This window comes from Leptopilina boulardi, unplaced genomic scaffold, assembly GCF_019393585.1.
Source record: "Leptopilina boulardi isolate dan_hultmark-lab unplaced genomic scaffold, ZJU_Lbou_2.1 LbouV2_211, whole genome shotgun sequence".
NCBI classification, from domain to species: Eukaryota; Metazoa; Arthropoda; class Insecta; order Hymenoptera; family Figitidae; genus Leptopilina; species Leptopilina boulardi.
Genome location: NW_026137765.1, coordinates 1,521,946 through 1,548,240, shown reverse-complemented (window position 1 = coordinate 1,548,240; position 26,295 = coordinate 1,521,946). Strand labels below are relative to the sequence as shown.

Below are 26,295 nucleotides of genomic sequence, written 5' to 3'. Positions count from 1 at the left end.
TCAAGAAAATTGATACTTTATTATTCTTTGCTTTATTGTATAAATAAAAAGTAGTTCAATTTTTTAATTAAAATTAAAAGTGAATTTAAATATTTATTGAAATAAAATCGAATCTACAGAGTGAAATAAAACTATAAATATATATATATATATAAGCACAAATACAATGCAATTTCTATATCAAATCGACATTAGAAGCACACACAGTGGCATGGGACTTTAGAAGGAAAATGCAGTCTATTGTTACTTTAGCGAATGGCAAGCGTCCATTGTTCCTTTATAGTATTGCTAACAGTAGAAGCTTAAAGACGAGCAACTGATGTTAAATCGATGCTGTGTACCTACCGCGATCGGCATTCGAATTCCGGATGTTAGAAGTTTGCCCTTATAAGAGCATACACATATATATATATAGAATAATTTATCGGAGGAGTAACATTGGTAAAGGAAGTCCCTTTCAAACTTTAGTAAACTACATACTCGAGAGCTATTTATTTAGATGAGAATAAGGGAAACTATACTGCTAATGAATTTCCGTTCATTATATACTCAAAGGCAAGTTATGATACTTGCAAATTTTCTTTCAAAAGTATATATATATATATACAATTGTATTGATATATGCATTTGCGCAATTGTGTTCATATAAAACTTTTACAATAGTAAATTTCCATATAATACAAGAGAGATTACAAATATATATATATATACCTATACTATTGCAAATTGGGTGAAAATTCAGTTGATGTACGAGCTTGTGGAATTTTAAGTAGTGTGATCCGATTTTGGTCAGACGATGCTTTGGAAAAAGATTTTACACTCCAATTGTATAAAGAAAAAATGGAATAATAAATTTGAATTGGAATTGAATTGGAAAATACAAAAGTAGAAATAGTTTTAAAAAACTTATAACGATTATTAGTTATTAAAAAATTTAATTTAAAAAGAGAAATTACTTCATTTGGTTAGACAATAGAAAAAAAATTCAACGAGAATATATTTTTCTTTTAATAAATATGATTTTGTGAAACAATGTTTTTTATAGTCTCGTGAGATATTAAAGAGAGAAAATAGAAAAATATTTCCTCTCTCTCTCTCTCTCTGTTTTACATGAAATATATATATATGTTGAAACCACAAAATTGTCTTGGCTGAAAATCACCTAATATATATATAACGTATGTGTTATGGTTCTTGGCACGGCAAAGGACTTAAGTGCAAGCCTAAAATGGAACTGCAAATAGTGCTACTATTTAGTAACCCTAAGTCAGAGCGGATGCCGGAAGCTTTGCAACGGATGCTTTTTACAACCTAAAGAATCGTTTTCATTCATTCGACCCCCTCGTCTCATTATTTCTCAAAATAAATATTCCCTAAAGATACAAAAAAGAATAAAAAAAGAATAAAAAAAAGAATAAAGAAAGAAATAAAAAAAGAAAGAGAGAAATATATATATATATATATATAGAGATAAAGAAAGAAATTGGAAGGACTTGGCAACAATGACAACTTATCCTGGCAACAAGTATTACAATTGCTATTTGTTGCTTCGAAACCGTCTTTGGAAAATGTTTCCAATCTTTATTCAAAGATTTAATCTCCTCCACGAAGAGTAAAGTTCCAAGATGAAATGTCCCTGATAAAGAGAGTATTATACTGCTTTAAAATTGTACAAACATGCAATGCTAAATCTTGCTGAATGATTATCCTTACCGCCTTGTAATTTCTCGTTGCACTTGAAACGAACATCGCGCGCGCACAACTCTAAAGTCAAAAACTTTCTTTAACCCCCTTTCTCTCTATAATGTTCAAAACTTGACACACGCTCAAGGCGCTATACAATTTCTCAAATAAAGTTATGTTTGCAATTAAAACCATATACACTGTGATGTTGAAAATAAAGTTAGAAAACTGTTTTCCTCAACGGGAATAGCGAGGAGAGAGAAAGAGAGAAAGAGAGAGAGAGAGAGACAGAGAGACAGAGCGCAATGTTTGTCATTGAATATTTAATCAAGTTTGTGTTAGAGAATTTCACAGGAGTTTATGTTTCCGTCACATCTAAAGTCTCTCCCTCTCTATATATATATGTATTAGTAATTATTTATATTTCTATGCATAAAATCACCGCGTGCATAAATAATTTAATTATTTATTAGAATATGTAAAAAGGAAAAATAATGCACAATTTTTTTAAATGGTCATTTTGCATATAATTCACTAAACTTGGAAATATTTTCAAGTAGTAGTAAAAGTCGTGTTTAGTCAGACATAGTGATTTTTGAAATTTTATAAGTAGTAAAACTTTTGTTTAGTCAGACGCAATATAGAAGTTATAAAATAGTATTTATTATTTAATTACATTTTAGTAATTTTTATCAGTAGTAAAATACCTGTTCAGTTAGACGCAATGAAGAAATTTGAAAATCAGTAGGAAAAGTAAATATTTAATCAGACTTTCTATATTTTAGTATTTTTTTAGTAGTAGAACTCCTCTTTTGTCAGACATAACGATTTTAGCTATTTTATCAGTAGTAAAAGTTCTATTTAATCAGGCACAGTGATTTTTGTAATTTTATAAGTAGTAAAATTTTTGTCTAGTCAGACAATTCTTTTTGTAATTTTATCAGTAGTACAAATAAATGTTTAATTAGAGCCACTAAAAATTTATGACAATATTAGTAGTCTAAGCCGATTATAGTCAGACACTGTAAAGAAATTTAAAAATCAGTAGTCAAAGTAAATATTTAATCAGACATTCTACATTTTTGTAATTTATTAGTAGTAAAACACCTCTTTAGTCAGACATAATTTTTTTTACAATTTTATCTGTAGTAAAAATCCTATTTAGTCAGACAGAATTATTTTTGCATATTTATCAGTAGTAAAATACCTGTTCAGTCAGACATAATAAAAAAATTAGATAATCAGTAGCAAAAGTAAATGTTTAATCAAACTTTCTATATTTTAGTAATTTTATCAGTACCAAAAGTCCTGTTTAGTCAGACATGATCATTTTCGTAATTTTATCAGTAGTAGAATACCTGTTCAGTTAGACGCAATAAGAAATTTGAAAATCAGTAGTAAAAGTAAATATTTAATCAGACTTTCTACATTTTAGTATTTTTTTTAGTAGTAGAACTCCTCTTTTGTCAGACATAAAGATTTTAGCTATTTTATCAGTAGTAAAAGTTCTATTTAGTCAGGCACAGTGATTTTTGTAATTTTATAAGTAGTAAAATTCTTGTCTAGTCAGACAATTCTTTTTCTAATTTTATCAGTAGTGAAAATAAATGTTTAATTAGAGCCACTAAAAATTTATGCCAATATTAGTAGTATAAGCCGATTATAGTCAGACACTGTAAAGAAATTTAAAAATCAGTAGTCAAAGTAAATATTTAATCAGACATTCTACATTTTTGTAATTTATTAGTAGTAAAACACCTCTTTAGTCAGACATAATTTTTTTTTGCAATTTTATGAGTAGTAAAAATCCTATTTAGTCAGACAGAATTATTTTTGCATATTTATCAGTAGTAAAATACCTGTTTAGTCAGACATAATAAAAAAATTAGATAATCAGTAGTAAAAGTAAATGTTTAATCAAACTTTCTATATTTTAGTAATTTTATCAGTACCAAAAGTCCTGTTTACTCAGACATGATCATTTTCGTAATTTTATCAGTAGTAGAATACCTGTTCAGTTAGACGCAATAAGAAATTTGAAAATCAGTAGTAAAAGTAAATATTTAATCAGAGTTTCTACATTTTAGTATTTTTTTTAGTAGTAGAACTCCTCTTTTGTCAGACATAACGATTTTAGCTATTTTATCAGTAGTAAAAGTTCTATTTAGTCAGGCACAGTGATTTTTGTAATTTTACAAGTAGTAAAATTCTTGTCTAGTCAGACAATTCTTTTTCTAATTTTATCAGTAGTACAAATAAATGTTTAATTAGAGCCACTAAAAATTTATGACAATATTAGTAGTCTAAGCCGATTATAGACAGACACTGTAAAGAAATTTGAAAATCAGTAGTCAAAGTAAATATTTAATCAGACATTCTACATTTTTGTAATTTGTTAGTAGTAAAACACCTCTTTAGTCAGACATAATTTTTTTTGCAATTTTATCAGTAGTAAAACTCCTGTTTAGTCAGACGTAATGAAGAAATTATAAAATAGTATTTATTATTTAAGTAAATTTCAGTAATTTTTATCAGTAGTAAAATTCCTGTTTAGTCAGACATGATCATTTTCATAATTTTATCAGTAGTAAAATACCTGTTCAGTTAGACGCAATAAGTAGTAAAAGTAAATGTTTAATCAGACTTTCTATATTTTAGTAATTTTATCAGTACTAACCGTTCCGTTTTTGTGGGAAATGAAATTTTTTTCTATTTTTATCAGTAGTACAAGTAAATATTTAGTCAAGCTTGCTGAACGTCTATAATTTCGTCAGTAGTTCCAGACGGTTTCAATCAGACAATAAATTTTATAAATTAGAAAATTAGTACTAAAAGAAAATATTTCATCAGACTTTAAAAAACGTTTGTATTTTTTCAGTAGTACGAGTAAATATTTAATCCGATCACTTAAATTCAGTTTCAAAAAATTATGAAACCTATTTTTTTAAATAAATTATTTATAAATTTTTATTAGTAACTGTTTTCAAAAAAAATTATAATTTTTTTTTTATTGCACCTAGGTTATCTTAAAATAATAAAAATTCCAGGTTCCACATTTCTGTGGTTTCTATACTTTTAGAGCTTGTGAAAATTAAGATATTAATTAAAACTAATTTCATCGTTGAAATTTTCCGGCTTCAAGTTGTTTTACACAAAAAACGAAAAGAAAAAAAAAAGTTATGCAAATTGTTTCAAATACTTTAAAAAAAAAAAATTTACATCCCTTTTGTTTAATATATAAAAATTAATTTAAAAATTCTACTGAATGTGAAAAAAAATCCCCCCCCCCCCCAAAAATAGAACTTCGGTTAATATCTCTTTAAAAGAGAATATAATAGAATATAATCCATTTTCTATGTATTTCATGATAATAGGTGTAATTATAATAAATTAGAGTAATGTAACAATAAATATATAATGCATTAATAAGTATGCAATAAAAATTAATAATAATTTTAATATTATTTTCTAATTATTATAATTTGAGTCTATATATTTATTAATGCAAAAACAACAAGTAAAATGGACATTAACCAAGATTAGGTGTATATAAGTGTATCAAATTTTAAGTACAAGTATATATGTAAAACACTTATATGCAAAAGGGCATAAAGTTTAATGCAAAAGTTTTTAATGGGGTAGATTCGCTCGAGGAAATTCATTCGCCTCGCGCGTAAACGTATAATGCACTTCTATATATATATATCTACTAAATTACTATACTAAGGACAGGGTTTGGAAAAAAAAAGGAAGTAAAAATAAAAAAAAAAAAAAAAAACTGACTATAACCAGGTAAAGATTTGAGAACGCAAAGGACGCCTCGGGCAACATAATTCTATTGTACATGGGCCATCTTCCTCTCTAACAAACTACACTATATGGCAACCCGGTGGTTTTCCTAGAGAGACGATAAAGTCACAGTGTATTTTCTTTATATCTACGCCAGCGAACTCGTTATGTCGCATATTACGAGCTCTACTTTGGATAAGGGACTTAACGAAAACAACAACGACTTTCTATAGTTTCAAAACTGTAATCGTGTGCATAATGCACTTGAGAAGTAATTTCACGTTTGGGAGAGGGGGGGGGTGGTTTTATCATTCTCTCAATAACATCTCGTATATAAATGATTCTTATCTTATCTGGTAATCTTCGATGAATCGATTCTCTCTCTCTCTCGTCATAATATCCCGTTCAGATTTTGCATTCTATTGTACCAGAGAAGTTAAGCTTCAGAATAAATCGATATTGAGAGCGCATTTTATCTGACTTAAGGGTGTGATAAAGAAAACAATGAAAAAGAAAAGTTATGATAAAAGAATTTAATCTTGGTACACGTCAAACTGGGACAGTGCCAACATAAAAATGAACCATATTTTTATTATCAAATGTCTTTTGAAAAATGAGTCGAGAGAGAAACTTTGCTTTAATCAATAAAAAAAAATATCGCATGTCTCAAAGTGTATATTATACATTGGTGCGCAACAAGAAAAAAAAATATATTCTTGAATGAAAAATAATTATTCCCTGATTAAGATATATATATTTAATGCATGTATTTTATATTAGATTAATTCGAAAAAGGAAATTATGAAAATTTTAATTATAATTAAAATTAAATTTTCTTTTATATAGAAAACAGAAAATTTAAATTCGTTTTCAAAAAATAATTGAAATATTTAGTTTCGTATTTTGAAATTAATTATTTTAGCAGCTTTGAATCATTAACTGTATTTTGAAGCTTATTTTAAATACTCGCTTTTTTTTTCTTGTCGAGAAATTTAATTTAAAAATATGCTTATACACCGAGAGCTAATCAATTTACATGAAAATTGAAAAAGAGGGAATAATTACTAAAAATGCTATATTTTTCTGAAATGTTACATATAAAAAATAACAAAAATACTATTAATAGAAAAAATGATATTTTATACTTAAACAAAATTTACTTTCCTATAATTGAAAGATTAGATTCATGACTTGTCTTCACTTTCATTTGTCGCATTGTTTATATTTGAGTTCATTCACCCTGTCATCGTCACTATTCGCATCAAACTTATAATATTTATTGTTAGTTTCGAAAATTCGCTTGCCATGATAAGACACAAAATTTCATATTCATTTGACTAATTACAAAAAATGTAATTTTAATTTTATACTTGGTAATTGACTTATTTATTTATTTAATTTATTGTGAATACTGTGTTTTTGTGTATCTTAGTTGTTTTTTTATTTTTTATTTTTATTTTAATTGGTGTATAAATTTCTTTATCAGCCTGAAGAGGATGACAAAACCATGTCATCGAAACGTTGCTTAGCAATAAATTAAAAAATAACATAAAACTTGTGTTATTTAAAATACCTTCCGTGGATCAAAATTTTCACATTCTAATATATAATTGGGAAGGAAAATTATCATTATAATTTAAAAACAATTTCGTCAAAATTTAATTGTCATTTTAAAAAAATATACGAGTGAATTTCTCCTCTTTATATATTTTTCTATTCAATAAATAACTAAAAATCAAAAAGTTATTTTAAAAAAAAAAAAATTTTTTAGATAAAATTTTTTTTTGAAAAACTCACCAGTCACGTTCAGTGTGATATGTTGAACATTGTTACATTCACGATTAACAGCCAAATAAGTTGCTTCACATTTATATAATCCCTCGTCAGCAATTTTGATATTTGGAATTTTGAGAAATGTTTCCGTGTCATTTTTTGCAATCAGCATACCGGCTCTGAAAAAAGAAAAAAAAATGATTCAAAGAAAATTTCAAGAGGTATTTTTTTCACAAAAATAAAAGGTGTCGAAAGAAGAGTAAAACGTATTTTCCTTTAAGAAATAGTTTCAAATATCTATATATATATATATATATATATATATATGTGTGTATCATAAAAAGGGGATGAAGCACGTTCGTGGCATAAAATGACATCGATTTACATTCTAGTCCCGTTAACCCAATTAAGCAGATTCGCTTTGCAGGTTACGATAACGGAGCAAAAGGACATTGTACTTGGCGGATCTGGGTTCGCCAGAGCCTGTCGATTAATGAATCCGATAAGATTATAAGTGGCGCTGCGGTAAATTCCAATTAACTATCACCGCATTATAGAACAATGAAGCTCGAAAAGAAAACCTCAAGCGCGAAAAAGCCATTTAACGGAGACTTGAGCTGCTTCAGCATTTTTCTTTTTTCATTTTTTTTTTTTTTTTTTTTGACTGATTTTCCAGTAACAGCTTATAATTATTTTTATAGAATTTTTCTATCATTTTCCATCATTTTTGTATTATTTTTAAACTTTAAATAATTGTATCAGTTTTTTATTATTATTTTTTTTTTTAATTTCTCCTTTTTTTTAAATAAAAAATCAGAATTGATTCTCTGGACTATTATTTGTGGTTTTATATTTTTTTCACTGAACAATTTTTCTTGGTATTAAATAATAGATAATAAACACTTTAGTTGAATTTTTTTTTTCTCTCTCTCTCTTTCAATGTATGTTTTTCTAGATCTCATAGGACTTTAGTACTGAAAGCGTTTCGATATTGACATGAATCATGTAGGAAGTCTCTTTCTGAAAACCATTCCTACGGATCGCAGATCTTCAACTTCAATTTCCTGCCTCTTGGGTGAGAAATGAAATCGTACGTAAAAGGCGTTTGCTGTACTTTTTGAAGAAAGAGTAAGGGAGAGAGAGAGAGACTCAGCATCGATTGTATTTTCTGCATTCCTTCACATATTTGGAATTCCGCGGATTTCTCTAGTCAATGAAGTCAATACGTCGAATAACTCAGCCCTTTCAAAATTCTTTTCTCTCTCTCTCTCTCTCTCTCTCTCTCTCTTTCTCTCGGTTTTCTTTATATTATTAGAAGAACCTACATCATTTTCAAAACATAAAAGCTTTCCCCATTTTCCAACTTTAAAGCTTCTTTTCATTTTTAGTATATAGTCTGATTTATATACGAGCAAAAATCTCAAAGAAGGAAATTATATACTTTTTTTTTCTATAATAAAAGCTTTTCCAATTTTCATGGAAAAAGTATAAAAATTTTTTTTTTTTACAATTTCAATTTTTTAATGAAAATTATATTTTTTAATATTAATTTTTTAACGAAATTCTATTTATTAATGAAAATTATACAGTGAAAGTAAAATATAAACTAATTAACGTGAAAATCAGTTTCTATGTAACAAAAAAAAAAAGAAAAAAATAAATAAAAACGATATGTGATGGTAATGCTCGAAAAATATTCAAATAAAACAAGAGAGAAAAGTTATTGGAAAAATTTTATCCTTAATAACATTTTTTACAGCTTTTCTCTCTGAGTTGAAATTTACGCGGCTATCACTCAAAATTATGACGTTGAAGCAACGAAATAAATTACAAGCCAAAAAGGGAGAGTATATATATATATATATATGTTACGTTAAGGTCGATGGAGAAATTTCCAGGTTCCTGGACTAGCCGAAATACTTCGAGTTCCTCAACTTCAATAAGCGAGTTTCGCATCCTAATAATGTGGTTTTAATGCAGTCTTCGACACTATATTCTCATTTCTATTAAAATTAAATTTTTCCTTACATAACAAAATATTTTCATTCTATATAAAAAAAAATTTTCTAATTCGAATGATTATAAATCTATGATTAAATATAATTGCACTTTACTACAATTATCAATTGTTAGCAAAAATTATGTGTACAAATAATTTTGTCATAAATTAAAATTAACTCGCAAAATTAATTATATATACTTCTATATTTAAAAATCGTTTAAAATTAAAAATTCATTGATAATTTAGAACGAGCTTATTAAAATAATTGCCACAAAAATAATTCAATGATAATTTTTAAAAGGTCAATTTCAAATAAACTTTGAAAATATTTAAAAAAAAAAATTTTTTTGTAACAATTGTTAATTATTACAAAAATGATTGAATAATTAAATATATTGTATAACGGATAATAATAGTACAAAAAAAAATAATAGAAATATATTCGTAAATATTACATGCAATTGATATCAAAAAAATTTTTTATTTTTTTTTCAACAAAAAAGAATTTATAATTTTTTTTTTTTTTTTGGAACAATATGCTTCAAGAAACCTGATGTACATTATGGAAATGGAACCTTTGCCAATTAACGTGAAAAGCACGTATGACGTTCTAAACTGTACGTAGCATGGTTTATCTAGAGTTTAGAAGCTGAACATACATATGCAGTAACAGATTATGGTTGGTCATGCTACAACTCGTAAGCTGTAACTTAATCCGTCGTGTGTGTGTCTTTGTGTATGTAAGTTTTCAGAGCTGTGAAAACATGATGAATGCATAAAGCTCAGGGACTAAGGGATTTTATATGCTTTTTGGTGTAAAATAATCAAAAACCATGTGAATTAGATTTCACTTGGGAAGGGATGCCAAGACGAAAGAAAAAATAATTTTTTTTTCCTTCTAAGAAAATTATCATATAAAAATTTTAAGAAATTCTTTTATTTTTATTCTCCATTCACTTTTTAAAAAAAAAAAAACAGCTTTATTATAACAAAAAATTTATTTGATTCAAATAATCGTTGTCTATTATCAAAGTAAATATTTATTTGGATTAACTAAATTTTATTCAAATCAATAATTTCTTTATAAATAAATAATAATAATAATTAATTAATTTTTAATAATAATTAATTAATTTTTAATAATAATTAATTAATTTTTAATAATAATTATTTAATTTAAATAAATTTTTCTTTGATACAAATAAATATTTTTTTTTTTTTGATACAGATAAATATTTCTTTAATACAAATAAACTTCTTTCTTTTTGCAGATGTAATAATAATCTACTTTGTCTTGAACAAGAAAATAAAAAAAAACTTTCAAAATAACTCCTAAAATACCAGTTTTAAATTGATAATAAACCACTCGATGCAGACAAACTGAAATTTAATTAAATTCTTCATTTCAATTGAAATAATTCGATTTGCTATTTAAAGAGAAAAGATATATAAACTGTAATTGATTTGTTTCTCGAGCTATAAATATTAACTTTCTATAATCATCTTTGTTTCGCAAAATTTTGTAGCGCAGACAAAAAAAAAAAATTCTAATAATTTAAAGTCTTAAATATTTAAATTCATAAAAAATTGTGGATATTATTTCGAGACTTTAATACGATACAATTGGCATAAAAGTACAATTAAATCACTTTTATTATATGATTTAACGAATTTTACTGATTGTGATTTAATTTGCCTTTTTTTTTTGTTTTATTATCTGATTTATGGTAAACGTAGTTGTCGCCCATGGCAATTTTTAGTATTATAAAAATATCTCCTACTGTCACATGCATAAAAAACAATTGAAATTGTTCTACATTTATTATTATATATAGAATCGAATGCAAACAAATAATTTTAAATACTAACGAATAATTTTCATTCTGAATTGGCTGAAAAATATATAAACCCTAAGGAATTTTTAAATCGTCTATATATATATATATATATATATATAGTATACCAAATGAGAAAAAAAAAAGAGAGCGCGCATTGCGATCCACAGATTTTCTCTACTGACGACAACGACGTCTTTCTTTATCCAAAGCAACCGCGACGACGACCCTTGAATGCCATTCAATCTTAGAAGAATTCACATCTTTTATCGATTTACGTCAACCCGATAAAGAATTTCAAGAAATAGAAAAAAAAAAAAAAAAAAATTATACTCAATGTGGTTGAGAAAAGTAAAATGTTTTCTTTTCCCGGATAAATATATATATAAATATTTATATACACTTGATGCATATTTTCCTATTTAGAAATTTTTCATATTCGAGAAAGAAAAAAACTAAAAGAAACTGAAAAAAGGAGAAAAAGATAAATAATAAAATTTATTTGAAACAATAATCATTTTGATTGAATCCACCAAATAAATTGCCTATTGGTTGAATCAACTAATAATTTATTTCACTCAATTATTTCTTCGTTCAACAAAATTTATTAAAACAATTCAAATATTTATGAAATATTTTTATTTGAATGAAAATAATTAATAGAACCAGAAAATTGTATTAAAATCAAAAAATTATACTCATACAAAAAAATTAAATTGATACAAAAAAAATATTATTAATTTATTTATATACAAAAAAAATGGTATATTTGAATCAAACAAAACTTTTCGTAAAACTATGAATTTTTCATTGAAATTTACACAAAAAAGAGAAATAAATAATAAAAATATGAATTCGAGGGATATTTAATTTACAAAAACAAAATACTTTATTTTTTTTTGTATTGAATTCTGCCAATAATGGAAGGATATATTACTGGCTTCGAGGAGATTACGAGCATGCGGTTGTTTAAACGCAAAGAAGATGATTCCAGCCAAAGGGTAATAAAAGCTGAGCATTGGATTCACTAAATTTCATTCTGAAAAGCTTAAAGCTATTCAGCCAGTGCTTTTATAGCCGTTTAAACCCTAGGCTTCATGCCCAAGACCTATTGTCTTTATTCGTGGTCCGAATGACTCTATTAACAACATTAAATTGTACTTCCCAATGAAAACTGTCTTCCAAAAAACAAAAAAAAAAAAGCAATAATTCATATTTTTTAATCTGCAATAAAGAAAAATACCCATCATTCTTATCTAAGCCTCTCTCTCTCTCTCTCTTTTTTTTCTCTCTAGAATTAAAAATTTTATTTTTCTCTATCATTTTTGTTTAATTTTTCAAAAATTGGATCCACAAATGGGACACACGATATTAATCTCTATTATAGATTACTTATTGCGCTGTTATTACGCAGCTATTCACTTTCATTTTATGAGAGCAAATTACGAGTATAGAGATTATATCTTTTTTGGAAAATTTCGGTTGGTAGTGACTTCATTAGCCAAACGAACACCATTCCCTAGTTTGTGTCATATGCCCATTAATATCTATGCTTCAAACTACATGTGGCATTTAATACTGATTACGGATCAAATATGCCTATCTGGCACCTGTCCTTCTCTGTGATATATAGCTTTGTGAGACTCACACACATATATATATTTCCTAAATGCCATATATATATACACATATATATATATATGAATGTATATATGTGAAATGTCATTTAAGCTTCTCAATATTCATCAGCACTATTCGCCAACATTAATTAAACTCATCCAATAGTCGTATTTGTTCCTCTAATTATTGACAAAATTGTCCTCAATAAATATATTTGAAAATATATTACCAATACAATTGCATCAAATCCTATTAAAGGATGCATTCATTATAATGTAGATTGTATATCTATATATATGTGCGTTATATAAACGAAAATATGATTTATTTCCACTTCATTATTTATGTATGCAATAGGGAAAATTATTGTTGAATCAAAGGTTAATCATTTAAATGGTCAAATGACAAAACGATTAAATAACAATTGAAAATTATTGTAAATACCTAACAGGAAATATTTTTCCTTTTTTTTTTGATGAAAAAGAGAGAAATTTTATGTTCCTAAAGTTAAATGAACAAAATCACTTTTTGGTGTATAAATTATTTAAAAATTATTACAGCAATAAAAAATGTACAAAGTACATTAAACAATTTTATAAGTTATTCATATTTTCGATATAGAAAGCAATATTTTATAATAAATTTATTTTATTTATAATAAAAGTTATAATAAAATTTATAATAAATTTTATCATAAAATTTATAATAAATTTTATCATAAAATTTATAATAAAAATTTGAAATTAAAAAAGTAGTAAACAAATTTTTTTCATTCATTTGAAAATTGAAAATTCATCACATCAATTACTAAATTCTTTTTAAATTTTTTTAGTTATTCTTTCAATGTTATGGATAAATAAATAAATTTTATTAAATAAAAAATAAATAAAATTATTTTCAAATACAATAAGCAATGAGTATTTGAAATTTATTAAATGAAAAAATGTTTCTTCTTTTTATAAATGATAATTTATTTAATAAATATTATTTTTAAAATTTCTTTTATTTTAAAATTCATATTAAAAAGTTAAAAAAAAAAAGTTATAAAAAGTTTTCTTCTAATTATATTATATTAGTATGAAAAAATATATATATTTATAATTTTCCACTATTATTATTATGTTATCTTGTATAAATTATTTAGATTATGAAAAATTTCTCAACATTTGTTAATTCATATCACCATTACTGAATCTGACAAACTGTCAAAGTCGTTAGCATTGATCGTGCAACCTTTTTTGATGCAGCTACAAAGATTACATGAAAAAAAAAGTATTTTCAGTTTGTAAATTGATAAAAGGTAATTTAATTTTTATTTAATAAAAAAAGAAATATGTATATTTCATAAGGAAAAACCTTTTGTAATATATATATGGAATTTAATAAAATTAAATATTCTTGTAATTGACCTAAATATTGGCTCAACAATATTACAAAAGTGAATTAAATTTTTGATAACACAAAAAATTAATCCACTCCATAAAGCAGACAATTTAATTTGATACAAAAAATTGAAATTCTCTTTAAAAAAAAAATTAATTTAATTTTATTAATTAATTATCGTTATTGTTAATTATTAAATATTTTTCGAGTTTATTAAATTTTTTCAAAACTTATATTAATTTCATATAATAAAATTTATATCAACTGAATTTATTTAATTTATTATTTATTTAATAATTTTTCAGTCATATAATATTATATAAAATACGATATAAAATTTATGGAATTATAAATGATTTTTAAATTATCTACAAATGAGAATCAATTATTTTATATTGTAGAAATTTTATTTTTTTAAAAAAAGGAAATTAATTTTTCATAAACGATTGAAATAGTTTCCATGTAATAAAAAAAAAAAGAAAAAAATGTAATGAATGTAACAAAAATGATTTGTGTTTCAGAAGTAAATCAATCTTTGGGAAAATATGATATCATATAAGGCGAACAAATTTTTATAGGACTATAAAAAAAACTACAAATAATAATAAGTGAATGTAAAGAACACATGTTTTCGCGAAGAAAAAAGAAATTATTTTCCTAGTCTATTTTTTACACTTTTATAGAGAAATTAGTTATTTAGAATCAACCGTTTTTTTTTAGTAAAAAAGAATATTTTTATTTAAGGTTTAAAAAAATTTTTTTTTTTGTTTTCATTTTTCATTTAAAAAAAGTTAATGTATTATAAAATAGTTAGTTAATTAATTAATAATAAAATTAACGAACTAGTTAATTAATTAATTAAATAATTATTTAGTTTGTAAATTTCTGCTGTCCTTACTATGAATAAAAATTAACTTACCCAGGATCCATTTCGGTGTCGATTCGAGTGACGCCAACATCTTCGCTGTAAACAAAAATCCGAGTGTTTCCACGGTACCATTTGATGCTGTGAAGACCAACGCATTGTGGTAGTTTTAGACGGCATGGTAGCTGAACTTCCGAACCAAGTTCAGCGCTCTTCTCAACCTTTAACCAAGGTTCACTGCTCCCTAAAACATAAAAAAAATTTCTTTAATTATTTTTTATTATTTATTATTTATTATTATTCCATTTTTTAATTGTTTTTTTAGTGCAGTAATTTTTTATTTAATTTTTTTTTTCAGTAAATTTCTAGTATAACACTGCAGATAAAAATTTAAAGATAATTTTTTTAAATTCTGTTAATTAATTTATCATTGTAAAAAGGACAATTCAAAAAAGAATTTTCACTCTCACATAGTTTTAATCGAAATTTGTATATTAAAACAAAAATTTTTATTTAAAATATATTTGCAAAATTTATAATACAGTTACCTTGACATTTGCACCTATATGTATATATGAAAAGTATTTTATAAAAAAAAAAATGAAATATTGTTATTGCTTTATACAAATTACAATTTCGTATATACAATATCGACTGATTGCTAAACGATTTCATTTATATCACAATATAAATTGGTTTCGTATAAATGTATTTTTCGCATGGTATTAAAACTTTTGTCGGGCAGTCTGCAAAAAAAAAAAAAAAAAAAAAAAAGAACTGAAGAGAAAAATATTCAAAATGAAATATTTCTATCTACTGGATTGGCTGCAGTTACATTTAATTAAAATTGATATCAGAGACTAAAGTTAAATAGATTGAAACTAACTCGTTAAAATTGTCAGCATATTTCGATTCTTTTTATATCAACATTTTTTTTTTTTTTTTTCTCTAAATGGATTATTATTTTTGTAATAACTTATTAATTTACAAAAAAAGAAGTTATTTTTTTAAAATTATTTTTATTAATTTGTAAACAAATTAATTTGTAAATAAATTAATTTTTAAACATGAATTATTTTTAAGAAAAAAAAAATTATTGTTTTCATAAAAGCAAATTATTTTCTATGATGAAAACTAGTGGTGTGTATATAATTTTCCATCAGGATATTATATTTCTATGATGTCAATTTTTCTTTGCTTTGAACAACAATATTGAATTAAAAAAAAAAAAAAATCCGCTATGTAGAGATTTTTAACACTGAAATAACGAATAATATTGGTTAAAACGTTAATAAAGTTATTTGGTATGACGCATATTAAAACAGGAATTTTTTTTTTGTGTTATATTTGAGACAACGTTGACAATAAAATTCAAAGAGTTTTTCCCTCCAAAAAAAAAAAAAGTACGTCACATGCCATTACGCAACAATATCGTGACAGGTAATCCGTATCGAATTCCATTTTGGTATCAGCTAGAACGTGATATTTACTACAGCATCCCGACCCACAAACTTCAACGAGCTTTTATATCGCATGCGTTCCGACAGATAAACAGAAATAGAAGAATGGAAATCGATATGCGTTATTTTGTTCAACTATATAGATGTGTCCGCGAAAAAAAAAAAAAAAAATACTCTCGTGTGTGGATTTTCAATATTTATACAGGCTTGGCATATTTTCGAGGAAGTTCAATTGGCTCTTATATACCTCGAAATAAAAAAGAAAACATTTGTCTAAAAAATTATTTTCACAATATATATATATATATGATCCCCTAAAAATCTGAATCAAAGAAACAAAATTATTTTCAAAGAAAAAGATAAATTAGAAATTGTCACAATTTTAATAATTCACAGAAAATTAAAAGGCATTAAAATAAGCTGCAACGCTTATTATTTAAATCCAATTTTGCTTATTTTAATCCATTTTGGTATTAAAATAAACAAAATTAGATTAAAATAATAAGCGTTGCAGCTTATAATTTTCTGTGATTATTATCGAAAAATAATAAAAATTATTTATACCTTTTAACAATTTCTATTTTTTCACGTAATAATTTTTATATAAAAAATTATATCAGGATTTAATTATTTTAAAAAAAAAATAAAGCCCAATTATAATCTTAATTTGTATAACATAAAATTCTGAAACAAAATTAATTTTAAATTATTATCGATGAATGTATCAAAGGAATCTCATGATAATCATGTGATATAATATGTTAATTAAAAAATTCCTTATATGAAAAATGTCGATAATTCATATACATATTATATTGAAGTTATATTTTAAAAAAATTTCAATTTCTTTTTAAAAGAAAAACTTGATAAATAAATTATTTCTGTTTATTTATAAAACAGAAAAAAGAAAAAATTTTCCTCATTAAATGCACCGTGAGATTTAATTTATTCAGTAATTTTTTACTCATCTTTGTATATTTCAAGTTGAATTCTCTTTGCAATTAATTGGAAAAAAACACACTGTTGGTATAAAATAGAAAAAAAAAAAAAAAAAAAAAATGAATGAGAAAACTTTCTTTCAGAGTCAAGAGAGAAAATTAAAGCAGAATAAGAATATTGAAACTTAATTTATATTTAGAAAAAAGAAAAACTAAATTACTTTCAATTCCATATAGTATACGTAGGTATAACCATTTTTTTGTATTCACAATTTTTTTGTTATTTCAAAACAACAGAGAAAATTAAAAGGCATTAAAATAAGCTGCAACGCTTCTTATTTTAATCCATTTTGGTATTAAATTTATTGATCTAATCTAATATTTATTTTGATAAACGTTATTATTTTAATAAATTTTTTTGAACGAAGAAAGAAATTTATTGAGCCAAATGAAATTTATATTGATTCAACCAAATGTTTAGTTAACTGCACTCAGAAAGAATTTGTTTGAATTAACCAAATTTTTGTTGAATTAACCAAAATTTTAATGGGCTCAATCAAATTCTTTTTTTGGTCGCGAGATATTTATTAGAAATAAACCAAATTTCTATTTAGATCAAATAAATATTGATTTAGGTTAAGCAAAGATTTATTTAGATTAAATAAATATTTATTTGAATCAAACAAAATTTTTGTTTAAAATAACCAAAAAAATTCTGTTAATCGTAAAACAAATTTTTCGATTGTTTCGAATAAATTTTTTTTTTTCGAGTATATTAAATTAATCAACTTAATGAATATGATATATTTTCTCCATTTAGTGTGTGTATCATTTGATTAAAATTTTGTATATCCCACTGTGAGTTGAGGAGGAAGTTTTCCGTTTTGGTTATATAAGTATGCTGAGCAGCATCGCAGTTAAAGTATATATATATAGAGAGGATGAAAGAGGGAGAGAGATAAGCTCAGTATTATGAGAGGCAAGACCTTAATAACGTCAAGTGAAGTATGTGTGATACAAGCAAAAACCCTCATCCCTTCTTCCAATCTCGCAATAATCGTTCGCTAAGATTACTCGTATAGATAAATATTTAACGTCTCATAAAATGATATAATTTCAAAAAAGCAGGAAATTGATTTAGGTTCAAATTTCATTTTGCATATTTCAGAAGGGAAAAAATTTTTATTATCCTCTTCTAAAATATAGGGGTAAGAGAGAAATATCAACTGGGAGAGTCGCGGGCAGAAAAGTTGCACAATTATGTATACGAGTGATTTAATTCTTCGCCTCTGGAGGGCAGGGAAAAGAAAAATAAAACAAAGGAAGGAAGAAAGAAAAAAAAAAAAAAAAGAAATATCGCATCATGGGACGACTCGACGGAGTTTTCCAACTCTATACACAATGGTTCTTGTCTCTCTTTCTCTCTCTCTCCCCACCTCTTTCTACGTATACTTTCAGGCGACTTGCAAAGCAGTGTTCAAATAAAAAGTGACCGTCTCTTTTCCTCGCCTCATGCCTGCGTAACGTCTCTCGTTCAAAATGCACTCTTTTAGCGGTGAATCCTGAGATGAATATATAAATCCCAAGCTCGCGCAGAAATACTACTTTTCCATAAATAGATAAATCCAAACGAATTTTCAAACTTTTTATATTGTAATTTTTTATCTTTTCATTTTAAAATTACGAGAAATTTTTTAAGTTTCAGAAAAAAAATACAATTTTTTTTGTTGCTCGAGGACTAATTTTATGAATTATCAATTCTCTAAATTTGAATTAGTTAAAAGTAACTAGCAAAAAAGTAAATCACTGATTTACTCTCTAAATTTGAATTAGTAAAAAAGTTTACTAATTTGAATTAGTGACTCACCTTTTTGCTTCTCAATTAGAAAATTTTACTAATTATTAGTAACTTTTACTATCAATTAGTAAAATTTAACTAATTCTAAAGCAAAAAGTGAGTCACTAATTTAAATTAGTAAATATTTTTACTAATTCAAATTTAGAGAGTAAATAGTAATATTTATTTATATTTTAGTTAAAAATAACTATGTTAAATTAATTTTTAAAAATTTTTTGTATTCATTTAGTCAAATTTGACTAATTTTTCCATTTAAAATTAGTAGAATTTTACTGACAATTATTTTTTTTTTCTACTAATTGTTGAGGCAGAAAAAAATAACTAAAAATTAGTTACTTTAAATTCAGATTTTATACAAGGTTGAATATTACATTTATGTAAATTTTATAAAAGTAGAATTATAATATTAAAACGAATTTTTACATCGATGCAAAGTTTTTTTAAAAAAAAAATTTATATCCTACTTAACGACACGAGTTTTTAAAATCCAAGGATTAATTATTATTCAGTAGAGTGTACAACCTTATTTTGATTCAAATATAAAAAAAAAAAATTCTAAAATCCAAAATATCGAATGAAAATACATCGAACTGCTTTTAAATATTATTCAATTAAATTAATATTGTCTATTAATACGAATTAATTAAACAATAAATTAATTAAAAATAAAGAACTATTTTTTTTTTGAAAAAAATTCCTTTAAATTCTACCTAAATTTGAAATTACTTATCACCAAAACATTGTGTAACCGAAATTTTTGTGGTTTTTGTCCTTATTGAAAATTCGAAACTTTGGTTTTTTAAACAACAAAACGTTGAAAATGAAAAAAAAACCAATATTTAGTTTCAGATTTATTGAAAATAAGGATTCCAAAACCACAAAAAATATTTAACACCCATTTATGTTACTTCAATATCAGTGAAGGGCATTGGAATTTATTTTTTTACTCAATTTAAACTAAATTCACATTAATATAGTATGTATAATATCACTGAGAAAAATGTTTAGTCAGAGCAACCAAAATTTGGTTGGGCCAACAAAAAAAATTTTGTTTGTATTTAAGCAACCAAACTATTTGTTCGAGTCAACCAAAAAATATGATTGAGTGTTTTTTGTTGGCAAAACAAAAATGTTTGGCTGGCTCAACCAAATTTTTTTTGTTAGGTCAACAAAAATGTTTGGTTCATCAAACAAACAGTTTTTTTTTGTAAAATTAAAAATTTTATTCTATCTTATTCCTTTTCTTTTTATCTTTTTTATTTATTTCATTATTTATTTATTATCAATTTAACATTGAATTTATATTTATCCAATCTCTTAAGCTATGAGCTGAGAACGAATCAAATTATTTGGTTGTCGCAACCAAATTTTGGTTAGGACAACAAATCATCATTTGGTTTTTTAGACCAAACTATTTTGTTGTGTTAAGCAAATTATTTTGTTGTGTTAACCAAATTATTTTGTTGTCGTAACCAAATTTTGGTTGGAATTTAAAAATGTTCATTCAAATAATTTTGTTGGCCAACCAAAATTTGGTTACAAGAACCAAAATTGCCTAACCAAAACAATTTTGTTGCAAAACACTAAATTTTTTTTCTCAGTGTATAATAATTAATTGTCAAAATTTTAATATCATCGATCAAATTTATTAATGTTTAGATAAATTTTTATATTAGAAAAAATTTATTAGCTTTTTATTAGCTTTTTATTAGCTTTTTATTAGCTTTTTATAAGCTTAGAATTATCAATTGATAAAATTTTAACAACATATCATTATCGATAAATTTTACTTATATTTAGATAAATTTCTATCGCTATAGAATTATTGCGTGAGCGGTCATTCTCTACTATTGGATCAAAGCAAAATCGCGTAAATGCTTCCAACTTAGATTAAGTTGTATATCCGAAACTCCATTCGTTCGTCTGTCCAACCAAACTATACTGTCAGATAACCTCTGATTACCCTGATTTACTGGGTGGTGCAATAGTCTGTATATTCTCCCATTCTCTACTCGAGTTCAATAATCCAGTGTAATTAGAGTATGTATACACAAACACACCTATTCTATTTTCTCTATATATATATATGTATATATAGTTCCCATGATTTTCAGGAAATTGGCATTAAATACTTTTTAATTATGAAAATTTCAGTGTACACAAACATTTATAATAAAACGACAACTGTTTTGGTATTATATTGCACGAAGCAACGTTATTTACAGATTATTCATACTTCTAAACAATTATAAAATAGCATTTGTTATTCATTAATTATTATCTTGAAAATGTCAATTGATATATAATTCTAAAAATGTTTACTAAATTTTCAAATTTAATTCCATTTTCGAATTAGAATAAAATTTATAAAAAAAAAATTCGTTTTTAATTCGAAAGCACAAAAATTCCGACATTTGGAGGAATATTGAGGAGTTTCGAATTTTTTTTTTCGTAGGTACACTGAAAAAAATGTTTAGTTAGAGCAACAAAAATTTGGTTGGACAACAAAAAAATTTTGTTGGTATTTAAGCAACCAAACTATTTGTTTGAGTCAACCAAAAAATTTGGTTGAGTGTTTTTTGTTGGCATAACAAAAATGTTTGGTTAGCCGAACCAAATTTTTTTTGTTAGTTCAACAAAAATGTTTGGTTAGCCCAACCAAATTTTTTTTGTTAGGTCAACAAAAATGTTTGGTTGATCAAACAAACAGTTTTTTTTGTAAAATTAAAAATGTTATTCCACCTTATCTCTTTTCTTTTTATCTTTTTTATTTATTTCATTATTTATTTAACATTGAATTTATATTTATCCCATTGAAATATTTGAGGACTTTGAAAAATCTCATTTCCGCCTGGGATCGAACCTCTGTTTTAAAACTGAGGGTCGGAAGCTCTAACCACTCGACTACCCATCTTTGTGAGAGATTTAAACTAACTGTTCTCATAAGCTATGAACTGAGAGCGAATAAAAATTATTTAGTTGTCGTAACCAAATTTTGGTTAGGACAAGAAACGATCAAACAAAATTATTTTGTTGTAACCAAATTTTGGTTGGAATTTAAAAATGTTCGATCAAATAATTTTGTTGGCCTAACCAAATGTTTGGTTGAGATAACTCTACGACTTTGTTTCAGCCAACCAAAATTTGGCTACAAGAACCAAAATTGCCTAACCAAACAATTTTGTTGCAAACACTAATTTTTTTTTTCTCAAAGTAGAAAGTGTTTTGATAAAATATAACTAGAGACAAAAGCTGAGGTTAATTCCCCTTTCGTTTGAATAAAAATACAACTGAATGGATGGAGGAAATATATATATATATATATACATAAAAGTAGATTGAAAAGAAGTGCGTTGAATACACCTTAAAAGAATTTGGATCAATGTTTTCCTGTCTGAATGCATCTACGTCGATTGGTACTTTCTTCCTCTTCTGTCTGCTATTCCAGTTTTATATATATGAAACTTGGCGAAATTCCAACTTTTCGGCTTCGAAATTTACCACTTGTGCTAATATGTAATAGTTGGAAAGAGAGGGAGAGAGAGAGAGAGAGAAAGAGCAAGAAACGCATTTACTAAGCTTGTGTTCTCTGCGAGGAGGAAATATCGAAAATTTATATGTTTTCTTTTTTTTTTTTTATATATGTTGCTTTACTTTTATATTTGACGAACTCCAATTTCATTTCGTTAAACTGTAATTTTCCTCCTCGAAAACTTTTACAAGTATAACTAGAGCACGCTAGTCTCTACCAACTAATAACCTACTCGCGAGAGAGAGAGAGAGAGAGAGAGAGAAAGCAGATAAACTTTTCACAATATTACCTCTCTTTTAAAAAGCTATAATTTTCCCTACCTTATTAAAAGCTACTTTGTTAGGTACAGTTTACTATATTATAAACCCGGTAAATGTTTTTCAATTGAAAACTTTTTAATTTTAACTTTAAAAAATTATATTATCATGAAAATTATTTGCTTACATTTATTAGGAAATATATAATGGAATTTTGTAAAATGACAAATTTCTGAAAGATGTTTTTCAACTAACCAGTCGGGAGAGAATAATCTGGTAATTTCAATTTTGATTTGGTCGAGCTTGCACAAGGATTTCAAGCGAAAGTGGAAAGTTTCTGTTTTCCTAACCAGAAAATGTTCCTGCATTTGAAACTTGGTACATGTACTCTTGTTTCAATTTAAATCTCGTCCTTATTTACTTCTAATCTGTCCTTACCGTATAATCTAATATGTCAATATACTATTCTGTTTCCATGTATATAAATAAATATTTATAAATATCATTCAGACTTATTTCTAAAATACGCCAAGAATCGTAAAATTTAGTAGTTTCGAAAATTAAAAATAAAATCATTTATCAAACGAATCTCAACCCTCACAACAAAAGGATATCCTGAGGATATCCTCAGGATATCCTAAACTAATGTAGGATATCTTGAAAAAGTCCATAGGATATCCTAGGATATCCTGAGGATATCCTCAGAACATCCAAACCGCCGTCACGTAGGATATTTTTGGGATATCCTGGGGATATACTGAGGATATTCTAGGATATCCTGGGGATATACTGAGGATATTCTGGGATATCCTGGGGATATCCTGAGGATATTCTAGGGATATCCCTGGGATATTCCATGGATAGCCTAGTGATATCGTGGGGATATTCTTGGGATAAACTTGGTATATCGTTAAAATATTCTAGAAATATCGCTAAGATCTCCCTAGGATATCATTATGATTCAAATTTTAACTATTTGAGATAGCGATTTTTTGATACAAATAGGTTCCCCGTGATTGTCAATCATCTTTCAAATCTGGGCCTTAAAGTTGATAATTAGAGCATATATTTAAGCCAAAAATGCGATTTTCGACACTTTAAATTGGTTTTTTATGGGACTGACCGAATGAAAAATTTTTGTTCTAACACACGCACCGAAAGTACATTTTAGATATCTTGGAAATACATTATAAATACATCCAAAAAATATGTTTTCCATTTTTATTTAATTAATTTGTATGTTAGGGTCGTTTTATGGATACCTTAGGGACATTTTTAGAACGACTCAAGGATATTCTAACCCTTAAGATAATATAGACATACTGTGGATATCTTTAGGACGTCCTAAGGACATCCCTAATTATTCCACGGATATCCTTGGGATATCCTAATAATATCAGGGGAAATGATTAGGATATGCCTGGGACGTCCTAGGGACATCCTTAGATATCCCTGGGATATCCCTAGGATATCCTAACCGCCGCTACTTTAGATATCCTTAAAGTATCTTTAGGATATCCCTGGGGTATCCCTAGGATATCCAAGGGATGTTTTTGGAATATCCTAGGATATCTGGTGCTGTGAGGGAAATCGTGACAAGTAACGTAGCGCCATCTGTTAAATATCTTTCAAATGTCGGTAATTCAGAAATCTAGCTAAAAATTTTATTATCAAATTCGGAAAAAAACTGTCAGAAAATAGTATCGTTAATTAAAAAAAAAAAATAATAAAATAATTCACTATGAAATTATATATATAATAAATATCAAAATAGTAAAAAAATTAAAATAGTACATCCCTTTAAAATCGAGTAATTCGTGAGAAAATTACTATTATAAGTAGATATCGTAGTAACTAACTCAAGATGAGCTGCATTTCTTTCTCTTCTTTTTTTTAACGTCTGAATAGAGTTACGTGCCTGACAAGAAGACGTCTTTCATTACTCTGAGGTGATCGAATTCTTATTCGTCTTAGAAGAAGAGATAAAATTACCAGAATAATAATGACATTTTCACATAAAAAAAAAAAAAAAGATCCATTGAATTTAAATTACACGTTTCACTGATCAAAAAATCTAACACACGGAATACCGTCAAATGAAATGAATATTTGTACGGTTAGTACTCGAAAAAAAAAATCTATTAAAATACGTTTAAATACTTAAATTCCTTTCTTTTGATGTTTCACATATATAAATGCAAAAAAACTCTTTTAGAAATAATTAGTTAAATTAACTGATTTTAATTTACTTTTCATTACACTTCATATAATTGATCAAAAATTAAATCCTTATTATTGTGATATTTTAACAATTTTCCTATAATTATTCTTCTATTAAACAAATAATAATTTAAAAATTGTAAAAATTGTTTTTTTTTCTAATAGCATTAAAAGATCGTTTAATTGAATTTACAAAATACGTATCGACAATAATTGACGAATGAATAAATAATGACTAGTTTAAAATTACTAATTGTAGTAAATTAAATCTCTATTAGTTTAATTGACAGGTTTTGTTTCGTGTCGCGATAATCGTTTTTTGGGTATATCGTCCTTTAAATGTGAAATTTATTTTCTGCGGTATCTTTATTTACAATCGATTACCTACTAGATTAAACACAATTTGGATTGAAAATACAATTTAATTATGTAGCAAGATTGGAAATTTCCCAGGAAAAACATTCTAAAACCTACGCACCTCTCTCTCTCCCTCTCTATCTCCGTGTATATTTTGAATTCATTATTATTTCACTATCGTGAAAATCAAAAGAAAATATTTTTTTTATAAAAAAATAGAAAATATTAAAAAAAAAAAAAAAGGAAAATCAATTCGCTGTTATGAAAAACTTTTCATTTATGACTACGTTATTGGAAATATAGTTTTATTTTTTAATTGAAGATTTTTTTTCTTTTTTTTTAAATTTAATTGAAATAAAAATCAATAAATATTTTTGAAAAGAAAAACTATTTCACATGAAACAAAGTAATTTCTGTTTGTACGTTCCATTAATATTTTTAGCAGTTAACAAAGCGATTTCCGTTTTTATATTGAAGTCGCTGGAGGAACGCTATAAAAATTGTGTGAAAAGTAGTAAAAAAAAAAATCGAGGTTACGATTTTTCAGCTTCGTTATATTATAGTTCATGTGATAGTATCCCGAGGATAATGAAGATATTATACGCGAAATCGATATCAGGTTTATGAACTTCCGTGAGTGAATTGTCAAGTATTCACGAAAGACTGTTGATTATCTTTTTTATAATATATATATATATATATATATATATATATATATGGACA

At 25.5% G+C, this 26,295-nt stretch overlaps 1 protein-coding gene across 4 annotated transcripts in view; it reads right to left on the bottom strand.

Annotated features, from left to right (window-relative positions):
* LOC127278774 (hemicentin-1) overlaps nt 1-26,295 on the bottom strand; it is a 207,002-nt gene that overhangs the window by 98,516 nt on the left and 82,191 nt on the right. For all 4 annotated transcript variants that reach the window (XM_051300637.1, XM_051300638.1, XM_051300639.1 and 1 more), the window contains exons 2-3: nt 15,005-15,194; nt 7,270-7,424 (exon numbers count right to left, since the gene is read on the bottom strand). In XM_051300637.1, coding sequence (XP_051156594.1) covers nt 7,270-7,424; nt 15,005-15,194 — 345 coding nt within the window. The remainder of the gene's footprint in view (nt 1-7,269; nt 7,425-15,004; nt 15,195-26,295) is intronic.